Source organism: Erpetoichthys calabaricus, chromosome 4 (assembly GCF_900747795.2).
Source record: "Erpetoichthys calabaricus chromosome 4, fErpCal1.3, whole genome shotgun sequence".
Lineage (NCBI taxonomy): Eukaryota > Metazoa > Chordata > Cladistia > Polypteriformes > Polypteridae > Erpetoichthys > Erpetoichthys calabaricus.
In genome coordinates, this window is record NC_041397.2 from 273,400,951 (window position 1) to 273,418,588 (window position 17,638).

Genomic DNA, 17,638 nt, shown 5'->3' on the forward strand with positions numbered 1-17,638 from the left:
TATCGCGGATTTTTTGCTGGTTCGCAGATTTCTGTGGACAATGGGTCTTTTAATTTCTGGTACAGGCTTCCTCAGTTGGTTTGCCCAGTTGATTTCATACAAGGGACGCTATTGGCAGATGGCTGAGAAGCTACCCAACTTACTTTTCTCTCTCTCTCTCTTGCGCTGACTTTCTCTGATCCTGACGTAGGGGGATTGAGCAGGGGGGCTGTTCGCACACCTAGATGATACGGACGCTCGTCTAAAAATGCTGAAAGATTATCTTCACGTTGCTACCTTCTATGCAAGCTACTTCCTGAAACGACATGCTGCACGGTGCTTCGCATACTTAAAAGCTCGAAGGGCACGTATTGATTTTTGACTGTTTGTTTTTCTCTGTCTTTCTCTCTCTCTCTCGCTCTCTCTCTCTGCTTCTGACGGAGGGGGTGTGAGCTGCCGCCTTCAACAGCTTTGTGCTGCGGTGCTTCGCATACTTAAAAGCCAAACAGCCCTATTGATTTGTTTGCTTTTATCTCTCTCTGACAGTCACTGCTCCTGATGCGCACTCCTTTGAAGAGGAAGATATGTTTGCATTCTTTTAATTGTGAGACGGAACTGTCATCTCTGTCTTGTCATGGAGCACAGTTTAAACTTTTGAAAAAGAGACAAATGTTTGTTTGCAGTGTTTGAATAACGTTCCTGTCTCTCTACAACCTCCTGTGTTTCTGCGCAAATCTGTGACCCAAGCATGACAATATAAAAATAACCATATAAACATATGGTTTCTACTTCGCGGATTTTCTTATTTCGCGGGTGGCTCTGGAACGCAACCCCCGCGATGGAGGAGGGATTACTGTATAGCTATTCTGATGTGTGTTCGGACCAAAGTGTGTGTGTATATTTATTTACTTTTCTACCTATGTACGCATTTACTTAAAGAGCTTCTGTAAAAAAGCCAAATTTCCCCCTGAGGACAAATAAACTTCTATCTATTATTATGGGCCTGATCTCAAACAATGATAAAATGCTAAACAGAAATGACATTTGCCTTCTTACAAACTGGTGCTAAGATAACAGTCTTTTAATTCCAGCAAAACTTAAGGAGCAGGAGGCAGTACAACACTCCCACCTGCACAAAACAGGATACTGTGCAGAGGGTTAGCAGCTTTAAATTTCTTGGCATGACCATCACTGACACCCTGAATTGGGCACAACACATGTTGGTCTTACAAATACCTTTACTTCCAAAGACATCTTAAGATGGACATCTCTATTTATGCTCACCAACATCTACAGGCGAATTAAGGAGTCCATCCTCGCTCTTTGCACTCCATCCTGGTAAATGAGCTGCATGGCTCAGGACAGTAAAGCACTGCACTGGGCAGTGAAAGTGGCACAGCATATTACAGGTTTTTATTTAGAATAGAACAAATAGTGGGTTTGTAAAGCAAACAGGATTATTAAAGACCTTAGCCATCATGCACTGGCACCTTTCTTCCTACTTAATTCTGACAAACAAGTCCAGGATCATCCACATTCACACCATGAAATTCAGGGGCAGTTTTTATCCACAGGCCAATAGCTATTGACATGGGCATGACTGTTTCTTGTATTTAAATATCTGAAGTTGTTATTACTTGTCTGTGTTTGTATTGATTTTCTGTTGTTGGAAAGGTGCTACTGTTACTAGCAATAGTAAGAATTTCATTAAACTATGCATGCAAAATAATAAACTAACTTATGTAATGGTGTATATAAGGTGTTACAGAGAAGGAAGCCTCTCTAGCTCATGAACTAATATATTCAAAAGAAAGTCCCCTTATCTCATGAGTATTTAAGGAAAGCTGCTATGGTTCATCAACTATAGAATGAAACGCTGAATGAAATGGAAATTCATGTAGTGCAGTGCTTAGGAAAGCATTGAAAAGAATCTCCAATAGCTCATGTAGTTACATTTTGAAAGAAAGTAAAGGAATAGAAAGGAAAGCCCTATAGTTCATGTGTTTTAGGTTAGCGCTATAAGTGAGCAAACCTACAATTTCATATAAAACCATGTCATGAGCCAGTGAAAAATATATATTAACTCCCTGGAGCCTTGTCTTTATGGTAATAGAAGCCATAAACTGTGTATTTTCTTAAAATATCTCCAGACATTTAGATGTGTTCTATAACTAAGAGGACACAAACCAAATAAGGAGCTCACTTAATTTTAATCTAGGTCAATCCCTGCCACTAGAGAAACAGATTGAGAAGCATCATGCGGAACAACTGCTAAAATATCATATAATAAGTCACAAGCCTTATTTGGGTGCTTGGCTCAGGCCTTTACGATACTTTTCCATCCATGCATCAGCTTCCCAACCTCCGTAATACATTGGCACAAGGAAGACAGTCAACCATAAACAGGGTATCAGTACATGTTCATGCATACTAAGCTAATTTAGAATTGTCAGTCCACTTACCGTTCACATCTTGGAGAGTAATAAATGGAGTACTAGGAAAAATGTCTACCACAGGCTGAGTGAGAAATGTTCAAATTTTTGATGGCAAGTTTTAGACACGATTTGAGTCTAGAAGTCCAATGCTAACTACTGATCACCAGGCTGCATTACAAGACACTTTCATTGTTTAACTGTTGAGTCCTTCCTGGATTTGTTATGGGTAGTTTATTTTAATGAATCTTAGGCCCCGTCCACACGTACCTGGGTATTTTTTAAAATGGAAGTTTTCCTCCTTTGTTTTTAAAAAAAATATCCTGTCCATGTGCGCCCCATTTTTAAAAAAAAATCTCAATCCACATAAAAACACAAAAATCTGTTGTCAAGAGCATGAAACAGGCATAGATAACAAAGGGAATGTCATTTAGATTAATGTCCATCGCCCTTTTTTTTCCAAATGTGTGTTCAGATATGGGCGTCACGAACACTACCCAACCAATTCACTCTGACGTCAATAAATGAACATGTAATCACAGATGGTTTGTATGTTAAAAGAAAACCTCCTCTTTTTGTTCCAATAATCCATGGAATTTGTAGATGGCTGTTTTATTTCTACATGAGTCCTGGTGAAACCCTACTACAAATTCCTCTACTTTGCACTCAGTGAAAGCTAATTGTATACACACAGGGCCCAAGTGGACTGTAATTGGTTTTACACACTTGCCTTACTATTTTAGAAACTACCTGTCTTGACAACCTAAAGTCGTTTGCCATCTTGGAGATTGTAGCAGTGACTTCTGTAGTGTATTCTGACACTTCTGTTGCTCAATATAGTGATAAAGTAATTGTACTTTTAAATGTAAACATGTAAAAAGTCCTCTTAACAAGGTTAACACTACTTTAGCTATGACCACAATTGCACAAAATGGCTTAATGTAAACAAAACAGATAATGGCGCACACACTGACGTCAATCAAAAAAGATACCAGCGCACATTCTGACATTACAAGCCAAAAACTCTGCTTTCACTGTCTACACGTAAGCAGGGAAGATGGCGTTTCGTACTGTCTTCACACTGGAAGAAGTTTTGCAAAAGCTCTGTTTTCAGGGACCTAAAATGCAGTTTGCATGTGGACAAAAGGCCAGAATGCACACAAAAAGCTACATTGTAAAAAATACCCAGGTACGTGTGGGCAGGGTCATTAGTAGGGTGATTTTCACATGTTGTAAATAAATGGAAAGAAAAAACACTCCATATTCAATTACTACCTTAAGAAAAGGAAGCCACTCCCTCTAACCAAGAGAACCCTAGCAGAATAAACTGCTGCCCGCTTTGAAACTTACAAGCTTATCAGGCAATGGAGATAGCTAGTGTGCAACCCACCTGCAGTGTACGTCAGCCTCAGCAATATGTCCAGGGCATGGCCAAAATGATATAATAGAGGATGCTCAAACTGAAAATACCCCAGTGCACTAGCATTGACTGAGCACTTCTGTATGACTGTATAGCATGACACCAACTGCTACAAGGGAGTGGTATGTCCTAGCCACAGAAGTCATGTCCTAGTCATGTCAATCTGTGTGGATCCTGTTGAAGCCATACTTTTGTAACCTTTATTAGCTGAGAAACTTCTAACTGCTGGAATATGTTGTTACGGTTTTCTTTTAACTTAAATGACAATTATTATGAATTAAAAGAATATTGACTGAAACAGATAAGAATGGTTCACATAATGCAGGCACCTGAGGATGGACAGAAAGCCCTAGTATGAAGGTTCACCCTGACAGGAAGAAAAAGTTTACAGATGACTTGTTTGACGTGGTGTTACCTGACTGAATGGTAGGGTGTCACTTTTCAAATTCTGGTTAGTTCGAACCCTTAGGAAGATAAGGACTTGTCTGACAAAAAATGTCAATTTCAGATCAGTCTATGGCGAATCTGAAAACATATTTATTTAACCATACCAGTGAAATGTTTCTGTGATTCTTAGACCTGCCCCACAGGCAGGTGTAGTGGAGTTGCTGGGAATGATCACTGAGCTGGCAGGGGAATCTGCACCTGCCACGTGGTGATCTGAATCCAAATTCACATGCTATTGGGCCCTTGAGCTGAGACTGATCAGTCAATGCATCCTGACAGCTCATCAGGCTTATTGCTACTCATCACTGGTGCTGTCACACAAGGCATTCATCCCCATTGATGTTTATCCCAGGTGATGTTACTGCATCATGAAATATGAAGTAAGTATGAATGTAAAAACACTTCTGCTTTGGGATGGGGAAAGACAGTATTTGCTAAAAGCTCAAAATATGCCTCCTCTCAGGATGGGATGCAGGGTTTTTAACTCCTACTTTTGTTCAGTTTTGATGTTCTTTTGATTGTTCATTCTATTGTCTGCACCAAATGCATATTTTTTTTACTAGATAGATAAAACTTTATTTGTCCTATGGGGAAATGTAACTTTTTGCAGAAGCTCCACCCCTCCAACCACACACACAAGAATTAAAAAAAAAAAAAAGAAGAAGACGAAAACGCCTGACTTCTAATAATAAAAGTGCAGTCACAGTTACAGTCACAGTGAAGCATTATAAGGTGCATTGATGAAAGTATGAAGGAGCCCCAGTAACGTTTCTTGAAATACTTCTGTTGAACAGTTTATTGGCTAAACATACTCAGTGCTAGTGTATCATATGGATGATATGAAGTATTGTTCATAATGACTATCATTTTTATCTTTCTTCTAATTGAATATTTCCATCCATTTATTGTAACCCACAGCAGTGCATAACAGTAGCCAGTCCCACAACTGTCACAAGACAGGAAACCGACCATGAATGGCAAGTACTACAGGGAAAACTCCCTCAATCATTCAAGAACCAACCTGAGATAGATTAGTAACCCACTGCTCTGCACACTCTCAAAATCTCTACATGATGTAATTCCAGTACACGGTTACTGGGATGGAGCACAAAGAATCGAGCACAGAGCAGGAACTGGCCTGTCCACTGCAGGGCATTTTTACATTCACAGATTATTACCTCACTAACTAATTACAATTTTACTTAATCCTTTAAATAGTCTTTGTGATTTAAATGGCATCATGTCTATGGTTGTTTCCTGCCTTGCACCAAATGCTGCCAACATAGGATCCAGACCTCAATGACCATGAATTTGATTGAGAATATAATGCTTTGTTATCGATTAATGCAGTCAGTTTTTGAACATGCTTACTGTGTTCCAATACACTTATTGGGGCCCAGTCCATCCCAACAGCATTAAGTGCATGGCAGAAACGCCCCTGACCAGTCCATGCGCTGCATCACCTTTTGTTTTTTGTAATTTTCTTTTATTGCTTTTCTTGAGATTTGTTTTTAATTTTTTTTTTATTTTGTGATTGTTAATTATCTTCTTTGTAGTTTGCTTTGTTTGTTTAGTCATGTCCTCTCTTTTTTCAGTTAATTATATTCTTAATGATTTTATTGCCGCTTGAGGGGTGCTTTGCCTAATTAGGTTACAGGTTGGGTCCTGGTACCAGACTCAAGTGCTTTAATCAGTCTCACAAATAGCTCCTGGGGACTATTTTAGGCTTTATTTTCAGCCATTGTCCTACTTTTCCTCCGTATATTTCTCCTCAAAATTGATTTTTGGGCATTTGTTTTGTTAGCAGTGTTCTGTTCATTTTGGTTTGGATTATGTTTGGTTTTTGTACCGCATGGCTTCAGTCAAGGATTTTGTTTAACGATATTAGATTATTAGTCAGTACTACTGCATATTTAGTGAAACATGTTTCTACTGTTTTCTTGCCAATTTAGTGTTGCTATTAGACCTCCACACACACACACACACACACACACACACACTACCTGGAAGTTTAAGACAGTAGTGGCAACAATTATACCACCATGTCACCCTCTTTACACTCTTAAAAAAAGGTGCTAGACTGGTTTTTCAATGCCATACAGGAATCATTCTTGGTTCCCAAAAGAACCATCCATAGGAATGTTCCAGAAGGAACCTTTATTTATTTATCTGTAGCAGGTTCCACAAAAAGCCATGAAGACATTGTAAAAGATTTGTGAACTGGTAACGAAGTAATGGTTTTCATAGGAGTATTGCTGCATTCAGTAACACAGGCAGGTTTTGTCGAGCTGTCAGTATCCTGCTAGGTGGCCTCCTATACATTAAAGATTTCTGTTTTATTAACATACTGTATTGGTAACATTTTTAAAGCCCATAGAACCAATTTCACGTGCATAGAATTTTTCCCTAAATGAAATGGTTCTTTGTTGTGCAATAGTTCTACAAAGAATCATCTATTCCGGTATAGTGCCATTTTTAAAAACATTATTTTTAAGTGTATGCAACATAAAATCTGTACGTGAAGGTTTCTTTGTGCAGGCAGCAATTATCACTATACAACTGCACAATATGCTACATGGAGAACGGTGAGGTAAGAGGAGGTGCTAAAGAGAAATGACATGCAGCTTTAGCAATGATTTTAATAATTTGACTACTCTCATTTTTCTTTAATCATATTCTTGGCAATTTTTCATTATATAATCCATGCAATTGCACATGTCTGTGATGTCTATGATTGCCAGGCAATCTTCTAATATAGAATGTGAACACATATGGTCAAAAGAGTGCAGATGCTGATTAAATAAACATTTTGTCGAGATCAACGGAATATTGATGGAATCAGGTCAAGCAAGAAATTTATACTTTGTTGTCTGCACATTGGAAATGGTACAAATGTAGCCAAACTGGCTGAAAAAAATTTCCCTTACACACACATTTCCAAACACCTACAGATGTTCAATTTTTAAACAGTGAGAGTTGTAGGTTGTAGTGCAAGCTATAAATATTTTACATTGTTTCTTTGTCTGATGCTTCTGTGCACTTAAAAAAGAAACCAAAGAGCATGTTTTATATTGTAGCAAGTTTGAAAGAAATGTCTGTGTATTTTCAGGGCAGACCTCAATGTCTGGAGTTTTGACTGAAAATACAACCTACCTTTCAATGCTTAAATAAAAAATGAAAAGTATTGGCTTTTGCATAAGCATTAAACATTTCCCTGAGTGTATGTATGGTATCTGAAGGTTAATATGTGAGCAATTATGCTGTATTTGGGAGGCACTAAGGGGCAACGTGCATACTGACATAGTGCTTCATAAAGATGTTTGTGTTTGAAGTTGTAAACGAAAAGCAAGTGGAGATCAATAGTGCAATACTCACTACAGCATTGCTTATTTTCAGTGTTCATCTTCAGTGAGGGGGTCAAGCCCCTTTGGGGTGAAAATGTAAATCATTATGCAGAATCTTGTCACAAAGACCTTATGGACTGGCCATTTCACTCATAGTGTTGAAATATCTCCTACACACTAAACAGAAACCATGGTGTTCATATCTAAATCACGCCATGTGCATCTAGTTGATTTGCTACAATGAGGATAACTTCTTGTTTGAATTAGTTTGTGAGATAAATGTTTTTATTTCTGTAGGATCATTCTGGCCTTCATCTACCTGTTCTCAAAACAAGGTAGATACAACCTGAAATAAAGTGAAAGTTGTGCTATCAGGGAGGCATAACGTTTTGAATTTGAAATTGCCCGGTGAACTACAGAAAAAGACAATTTGTCTCCTCTGGGGAAACTCAATTTTGGGTGACAATGGGAACAAAGACTGTCGTCTAGTAATATATGATAGCTCACGACTGCATGAACAGCTTTCCCAGTGTCAACTGAGACAGAAGGATGTCCATAAGCTCAGCAGGCACCAAGAAGTACAGTGCATCCTCATTCTTTAATGTGTTGTTGAGTAAAAGCCAGAGTGTGCCACAATTACAAGCTGCAGTGTCATTCTCATCATTGTCCAGGCCACCAACTGCGGTGCTTCAGCATTAGACAACAGAAAATCAGGGAGCACTGGCTGGTGTGAACCAGGAACAGAAAAGTCTTGGGTCCTGTCGCAGCCATCACAATGATTCCAAAATAGGTCAGTGACCCACTAATTAGTTTTATCAAGAGGAAACCACATGCGGTTGCTGCGTGTTTGTCTCAGAAGATGGTTGTCTTTCATCATCATCAGGGAAAGAGGAGTAATATTTGGCCTTCTCTTCGCACTACTATGACAAGCCTGGTTAGTCCTAATTTTTTTACATATTAATGTGCCTCCAAATCTTATTGATCAATAATTAAGATGAATCTGAATAAGTCAGTTCTTCTAAACAAGTTGTTTTTTTGGACTGACATCTTAGTGGGCAATACTCATAATTAATTATAATTAGCTGTGGTCAAGGTATTATGCAACATCTGTGTTACAGATTTTTCCTGTCTTTACTTTGCTTCTTTTGTGTTCTTTTTTTCCTGGTTTTGGGGGGTTTGTTATAAGCAGAATTATTTTCTGTCTTTCTTATTTTTGTTTTAATAATAGCTATGCATGTTGATTTTGATTCACCTCTTTCTCTTTTGAGACACTTTTGCCTTGATGTAATGGTGGGTCGCTAGGGAGCTTATCTCGAAAGATGTGGATTATAACATCATTAGCACGGCGCTTTAAATACTAGCACCTACGAACCATCTTTATCTGAGTTTGTGAGAAAGTCATAACAAATCTCTTTGAGTCAGCTTTGGTTTTTGTTGGTTAGGATCCTCAAATTAAAGATTTTTGCTTTGTATTGTGAAACTTCAATTTTCGGTTTAGAAAAGGGATGAGCAACATTGGTCCTGGAGGGCTGCAGTGGCTGCAAGTTTTTATTCCAAACCAGTTGTTTAAATAGGAACCAATACTTGCCAGTAACAGATCTTATTCAATTTCATGGCTTGTTATTGTTTTGAATCTGAATTATCGGTCATTCTTACATTATAGATTTTTTTTTCCATTCCAAGTATACCATGCAAATGATTCAAAGCCTAAAACAGATGAGTTATTCTCAGTCCTTCACTTTTTTCTCTTCAGTTCCCTTACAAGTATATTTTATTAAACCAGACAGTTCACGGTGAAAACAAAGGGGTATAAATGGTAACAAATTAAACAGAGAACTGTAATTCCATACTTATTGCTAGTAAGGAACAATTGAAAACAGTGTTTGCAACTGTTTAAAACAAACAATTATGGGTTCAAAATCTTAAGAAGTGAGACAACTAAAAAGAAGCATAAAAATGTTGCTTGAGCAATAAGTGGTGCATCAAGAATAATTGACTTCACATTAAGAAATTGGGTTGGAACAAAAACCTGCAGCCAATGTGGCCATCAAGGACTGACGTTGCTCAGCCTTGGTTCAGATAAAAGACAGGACAAATTCTCTGGTTTTAGAAATTGATATTGACTTTGATTTATATTTCATCTCCTGGTCACTGTTTTATTCTTAGTCTGTCAGATCTGGAAGTACGGCACAAGGGTAACCCAATGAAGAATTTTTGTATTGTTATTTCTATGAGGAAAATTAAAGTTGTATAGTACTGGAAATGTTTGTGTTACTGGGCAAATGAAATGTGTCAATTCATTTAAAAAACCCAGTATTCAAGAAAGCTACACATTCCTCTGAGCCTTCACATAACATAACACCCTTATAAACACCCACACTCACATGAAACCAATTCCGAACTGGCAATGAATACAAATTCATGTTATTTGGCTTTGGCAGAAGCTTTTATTCAAAAATGGCATTCAATTACATGTGCCTGAGCAGAAAGAATATAGGAAACCTACAAGCGTTAACCAAGTACTGCTTAAGTGTAAGTTAACTGGGTCTGTCTTATGCACTAGTAGGTGAAGGCTGGCGTCCTTCAACATCTGCAATAAGATGCTGCAGATGTTCTATCAGACGGTTGTGGCGAGCGCCCTCTTCTACGCAGTGGTGTGCTGGGGAAGCAGCATAAAGAATAATGGAGAATCCACTGCATCCACTAAACAGGATCATCTCCAGACACAGGAGCAGCTTCAGCGACAGACTGCTGTCACTGTCCTGCTCCACTGACAGACTGAGGAGATTGTTCCTCCCCCACACTATGTGACTCTTCAATTCCACCCGGGGGGGTAAACGTTAACATTATACAAAGATATTGTCTGTCTGTATACCTGCATTGTTATCACTCTTTAATTTAATATTGTTCTTTATCAGTATGCTGCTGCTGCTGGAGTATGTGAATTTCCCCTTGGGATTAATAAAGTATCTATCTATCTATCTATCTATCTATCTATCTATCTATCTATCTATCTATCTATCTATCTATCTATCTATCTATCTATCTATCTATCTATCTATCTATCTATCTATCTATCTATCTATCTATCTATCTGAAATAACTGTCTCTCTGAGTTGACTGACATGTTCTAGTTAAAATCATAATTATTTTATTACCGGGTGGCACGGTGGTGCAGTGGGTAGTGCTGCTTCCTCGCAGTTAGGAGACCCGGGTTCACTTCCCGGGTCCTCCCTGCGTGGAGTTTGCATGTTCTCCCCATGTCTGTGTGGGTTTCCTCCCACAGTCCAAAGACATGCAGGTCAGGTGCACTGGTGATTCTACACTGTCCCTAGTGCGTGCTTGGTGTGTGTGTGTGTGCGTGCGTGTCCTGCGGTGGGCTGGCGCCCTGCCTGGGGTTTGTTTCCTGCCTTGCACCCTATGTTGGCTGGGATTTGGCCTGTGGACCCCCGTGACCCTGTAGTTAGGATATAGCAGGTTGGATAATGGATGGATTTTATTACCATTATCGACACACTCGCTTTGGCCTCAGGTGCCTTCTGCGTTTCCATATTTGTGTAACATAACTCTTACAGACAAATCTTTGCCACACTTAACTCAAGTTCATAACTTTTGCTTAAAGAAAAACAATTAAAAAGAGAATTCTTTTATGACTGAATGGTGTCTTGTAGTTTCACCATCAGAGTAGCATAATTATTACATTTCTGGTAGATTAGCTCTAATAAGAGCTTTAGTCTATCCTGTTGAATTTCTGAGTTTGTTCCATAGTCCAAAGAACAGAAGAAAACTAAAACAGCATTTCTAAATCAGTGGTACTGGAACTCATTGTTTGATCAGTACTATTCAGTAGCGTGGGGGCACTCATAATTGTCAAATAAATAGCAATCTTTATTTACCAAAGGAATACACATTTTTGACATGAAAAAATAATGTGAGTTAATCTTCTTCTTAATGTGAGTTAATCTTCTTCCTCTTCATCTTTTCCAACTTCTATGTGGGGTCAAAGTGGCTGATCAACCTTCTCCATAGAGCTCAGTCCTGCACATCCTCGCCATTCAAGCCCTACCCTTCAGATCTTCATTTTCTTTATCCATTTACCGCCACTTCGGCTTCCCTCGCTTTCTCTTCTCCTGTGCTTCCATTCCCATCACTCCTTTGGCCACATATTCATTGTCTCTCCTCATCATATGTCCATACCACTTCAACCTAAGTACTTTTCTATACTTTCTTAGATATCACTACCACTTTTGTTTTATCTTTGATTGTCTCATTTCTTACTCTGTCCATTTTAAACATATTACTTTCAATTTGTAAAATTATAGACGGTTTTATTGAGATCAACTTTAATAATGATTTGAAGTTAGATTTTTTTTCAGAGTTTGACTGTCTACCCCGAAGATCACATTAATATACCCAATTTTATTTTGTGGTTGGAAGTTTACTTATTCTTTTCTCCTGATGACATAAACCATACACCCCACCTTCCAAAATAACTGTTGGCATTAGAGCATGCACACTCATTTACCAGAATGAACGTCATTTATTGATGTTGGTTGTCCTTTAAAAGGGTGATGTGCTCAGAACTTTTGTACTTGATCTTTGGTTTTGTCTCATCTGGACAAACATGAAAGAAAATTCTATTTTAGATTTGATGTTTTAAGTTAAAAAGTTTGCTGTTTACTTACTGGGCATGACTAGTTCTGGTTTTGGTTTATAAATATTTGGATGTGAAGTCAGGACTATCACACTATAACTACAATTAATAAAGGGAAATTTAACCTCTGCCAATTGGAAAAAAAACATACAGTGCTCTCTAAAAAAAATCACTCAGACTCTCAGAAACTCATGACAAGCTTGTTAATTTAAATCAAACTCTTAAAGCCTTCTATTTCCAACAACATGCATCAATTTTTAATTAGCTTTTCCCATTACAATATTACAGTGCAATAACAAGCAATTGATTTTACAGTATACTGTATATATTCAACTGTTTACATTATATACAGGAAGGCTCTTCACTAGATTACCATATTTCTAGACAAAAGGCAACAACATTTATTCTGAGACTCCTGTTGTCTCGTGGCTTTTGCATTCACCTTTAAACCTTTCTACATAAACCAAATCAAACAAATTCAGAAATACAAATAAAGATGAGTAATACCAGTAAAATGTTCACACAACTGTAGTACATTTTCATAATAATAATATGTTTACTCATTCATTTCCAATACTGTGTAGCGAGGGGTTGGAGTCTGCTTGACAGCATCAGGTACAAGTAAGAGCTCAGTAAATATTAAAAATAATATTCTATAAATGTCATTTCAGAAATCATTATTTACTTTCATCTTCCGAGATGCAGAAGGAGTGGCACAACCTCTTGAAATAAGTTGGAGTGCTTTAGACAAGTTTAAACTTGAAAACTAGCTTTGTAAAGGTATCTGACACTTAAAAGATCACATAGTTAAGGATACATTACTGCACAAAGTTACCGACTCTCCCACCACCAACCCTACCAAAGCATGTCTTTCTGAAATATGCACAAGCCACTCCTAGAACCTCTGCACTTCAGTGTTCCATAATCTATGGGGAGCGGCTAGGACTCCTCAACCATCAGAGGTCACATACTGTAAACACCTTGATGGGCATCATTCGTATTTTGAGTGACCAATGATGTGTAACACTCTCTGTTTCCATGAAACTAAACCACTAAATTCAAACAAAGCCACAGCTTGTGGAGTAAAGGAAATGTAAGAATGAGGCAAAATCAGGTATGCCATTAAGAACTGATTAAGTATAGACATTTTTTCCAAAGAAAATTGATTATCCATGATTATTCCATACAGCTTTGTCAGTTTTTAGGAAACTTTTGGAAAGGCGTTTAGCATTTGTTGGATTACTAGCTAGGTAAGATCATCAAATTAGCTAGCAGCAGGGAACTTATGACCTGAAAAGAACATATACAAAGACAGGCCATTCAGGAAAATATAAAATGTTATCTTCCATTTCACCTACTGTTTCTAACATATCTCTGAGTCAAGATTTGAAATCCCCCTGCTCCACAATTTGTAATTAATTGTCAGCCCATCTAAGTAAACCCAGAAAACAACCATTAAATTGATCACTACTGTACACTTACTATTAGTTTTCAGCTTTCCTGGCTCGCTGCTCCGGCTACCTGCCTGATTGATCGCCTTGACAATGAAGATATACTTGGTACCACTTTGTAGTCCATGAACTGTGTAGTGGTTCTGTTTAATATTAGGAACAATCATCCAGCTGTCGGCAGAGTTACATAAACCTGTGTGAACAGACAAATGTTTTGAGTCATTCATTGGCCCTTTAGCATTTAATGAACAAGATTCACAGTTCAAACAAACTTAGGTTTCACCAAAGGGAGAAATATTCTGGAGGCCCAGTAGCTGCGGAGAGCTGAATTGATCTTGTGGAATAATTTGGTGTGTTGATGTCTGTGTTTTATAGTTTTACAATATTTTTTGAGTTTTAGTATTTTGCCATTTTCTAATTTTAGTCCTTATTTAGTGTTTCATTAATTTTTTAGATTTATTTAGTTTTAGTTTTCAGCAATTAACTTTTACTTTTGTTTTATTAGTTTTGTATTACTCACCAAAAATGTCCACACAGATATTTGCAAGTGTAAAAACACAGTTTTCTTTACAGTTGTCAAATTGTATATCATTCATGTTGTATCTGTCAATCTGATTCATACAATTTTACTGCCAGAGACAGCACTGCATTTTCTCATGATAATGTGACAGTTTAAAACTTCCATTATAATAAAAAAATGCAAGAAGCACATAGGTAGTGTGCTTTGATTTAATCTGTTACTTTAACCTGCAAAAAGTTTAAGCAAATGGTTACTTAATTTCAAAAATGTTTTCTTTTTTATTTATGAGATTCCCACTGCATACAGTAAGATCACCACACACATATGCTCCTACTTTGGTAATTTTTGATGATTCCTGAAGCTGACTACATGTCATCTAACTATTTTGAAACTGAGAAAGAGTACTGTATATTTTTAAGGTGTTCTTACTTGGGTTATTTTTTGAAATACTGTTGAAGTCACAACTTGAACTGTGTTATTAACAGTAATAGCAGAAACAGAGATTAACATTTTCCAATGTATGTAAATGCATTTCTACAAGCATACCACTTACATTAAATACTGAACATCTGTTATAACAACATGAAAACATTGGGTAGCTTCCTCTGAGCCTCACCTGGAAGATGTATGTAAACATGTAATGTAGGATTTTGGCAATTGAAAGAGCTTAATGACTTACTTTGAATATCCAGCTATAAAACAATCTCTAAAGTTACGCACACTCATTCCACATACACATGAGGAGAACCTGCTCATATTGCTTCACAGATATTCAAAGGAATAAATTAGGCATAAAGGTAAAGACAGCATTAATAACACAGGATACAAAATAATGTCAAGCATTAAACACTACAGCATAGATAAATATTTGAAAGTCCTAAATTAGATTAAGAAACAAGAAGGAAAAGAGAAGAAAGCCATGAACAAAAAAACACAGTTTGAGTATGATTACTGTATACAGTATGTATGAATATAAATATTGATGTTACAATAACCTGCAACAATAAGTTACAATGAATACGGTATGAGTGAGTTTCTTGCTAAAATAAACTGTAAGTGGGATGGCATACTTCAGAATTAAGAATGCTGATGAACTCCCAGGCACAGCTTGGTAATGTCACAATCTCCTGTTAAAAACTCTGCAATACTGTGGCATTCTAAATAGTATTAAGATTAGAGCAAACCGACCATTTCCTACTGATGGAGCGTTTTACATAGAGAAGTTTCTGATGATAGTGGGAAAGGAATCTGTGACACCACACCGCTCACTTTGAAAAATCTGTTTTAATGACCTGGTTAAAATTAACAGTATATGTGTAACGTCAGCTCGGTCGATAACACTGATTGCATGCTTGACAAATATTTCATTGCTCTAGTTTTCAAAATGCTTAGCTGTATGTTCCAAAGTAACGTGGCATGTTTTAGGAATCTTTTCCTTGAAGTTTTTTGAATGCTGCCTACCACTAGCTGAAAACGGGGCATTTGTGACTGGCAGTCTGTTACAGCCAATGAAGTCTACACAATATCATTGGTCAGTGATGCGCCTTTGGTATTCACTCTCAGTTTTAAGAAGGGAAAGATGACTGATAGCTGAAATGACCAATGAAATCCACAGATTCCAACGCCACCTGTGAGGGGTTCTTGCACATGCGCACAAATCAATGCTTTTCTCTAAACTAATATTATGACTGTGCAGTTTTAAATAATGCATATGCCGCCAACTGCACATTCTCATTTATATCATGCTAAAAGACAACTATGATGAAAATTAAAATTACAATATGTAGTTTCTTTTTCATTTTTATTTTCTCACTTTTGCTGAGGTTTAGTTTTCAAACATTTGTTTTTATTTTAATTTAAGTTAACAAAATTTATATTTTTTTCATTAACGGCATGTTTTGTTTTAGTTTTCGCGAATGGGAATAACACTGGTCGACCTACAAAAATCAGTGTTAACTGAACTACAACTTCATAGTCACAACTGGTCTTGCAGTAGCTTCCAAAACACACACCCTTAATGTCACTAGGTTCAGATGCAGTTATCGTGTTTCCACTTGTGTACATGGAATTCACTGAGTTCTGAGATGCATTCAATGCCCTTACAGTGTTTATGTACGTTTCACCATCCTTGTGGTTCTTTAAAATCAGATCACTGACTTGCTTAGAATGATGTTTTGTCTTTATTTTGAAATATCTTCAATTAAAAGTCTCTACTATAATTTGAGACCTTAAAGAGAGTCAGAAAATTCACAGATTCATTTAAATGAGATGAAACACGAATTTCTGACACAGGTTAAAAACATTAACAAACTGGGGAGGTTTTTCATGTATAGCATTGTATTGAGGCAAAAATGATGCTTAAAATAACAAAAGGGATGAATGCTTCTTTAAAATCTGATAATTTACATCTTTCATTTTGTTTAATTTTTTGACATTTTTTGGTATTTTTCATTTAATTTGCCTTTCCACTTACCTTTATGGAGAGCCAAGGCAACACAATCTGTGAGATAACAAAATGTGAAAAATATTTTGATGGCTAAATACTATTTTGAGGCACTGTAAACAACAATTTTCCAATTAACTGGGTGTTTATATGACAATACAACAGTATGCGGTACTCATCATTATAGTTCTTGGTCCTTTTGAACACTCTACTCTGCTGTTACCACAGTACAGTTACAACACACTCTCAAAATAATGTATTTTCAGAGTTTTGGCAAAAACATATCAGAAATGGATGAAGCAAAGCAAAAGCAGCAATTTGTGGCAAAGAAATGTTAAAAATACCAAAACTGGGCAAGGGAAAGAATAAAGCATTATTATCCATTTAAACTCAAATTTCCCCAGGCTTATATGCTCATCTGTCATTCTAGGACATTGCAGTTCCTTTTATTCTTCTTTAGAATATAAAAGAAAAAAGAATATTTTGGTTGCACATTAGAATACCTTATGTACAACCAATAACGATAAATAAAGATCTTCAAAAGCTCTCTCCTTGATGGCATTTTGTTAAAAGAGATTGCAAGAATGTGTCAAGCACCAAAGCTCCAGAAAAAAGTTATATGTACTCCTCCCAAAAAGGATATATTTTTTATGGTCCATGGAGGCCTATGCTGGTCAGCAACAGACAATTTAAAAATATTCATGAAAACATACTATGTTACTCATATAACGCACATGTCAAGTTATCTAGTTTGCTCAAAACAGGCAAAATGTGTGCTTTTTTCTTTGGTTAAATATTGTTAAACTAGTCAAATATGTGGACCCTGGGTCCTAAACTAAATTCCAAATAAAAGCTGAATTAATGATAAAAAACTATTGATACTTGCAATGCTTTCCAAAAAGATACTTCTTTTTAGTTCTTCTAGAAGACATAATGTATGCTATAACT

At 36.9% G+C, this 17,638-nt stretch overlaps 1 protein-coding gene across 7 annotated transcripts in view; it reads right to left on the reverse strand.

The window, feature by feature from the left end:
• mid1 (midline 1) overlaps positions 1-17,638 on the reverse strand; it is a 652,072-nt gene that overhangs the window by 24,803 nt on the left and 609,631 nt on the right. For all 7 annotated transcript variants that reach the window (XM_051926812.1, XM_051926811.1, XM_051926813.1 and 4 more), the window contains one exon: positions 13,759-13,920. In XM_051926812.1, the coding sequence (XP_051782772.1) occupies positions 13,759-13,920 (162 nt within the window). The remainder of the gene's footprint in view (positions 1-13,758; positions 13,921-17,638) is intronic.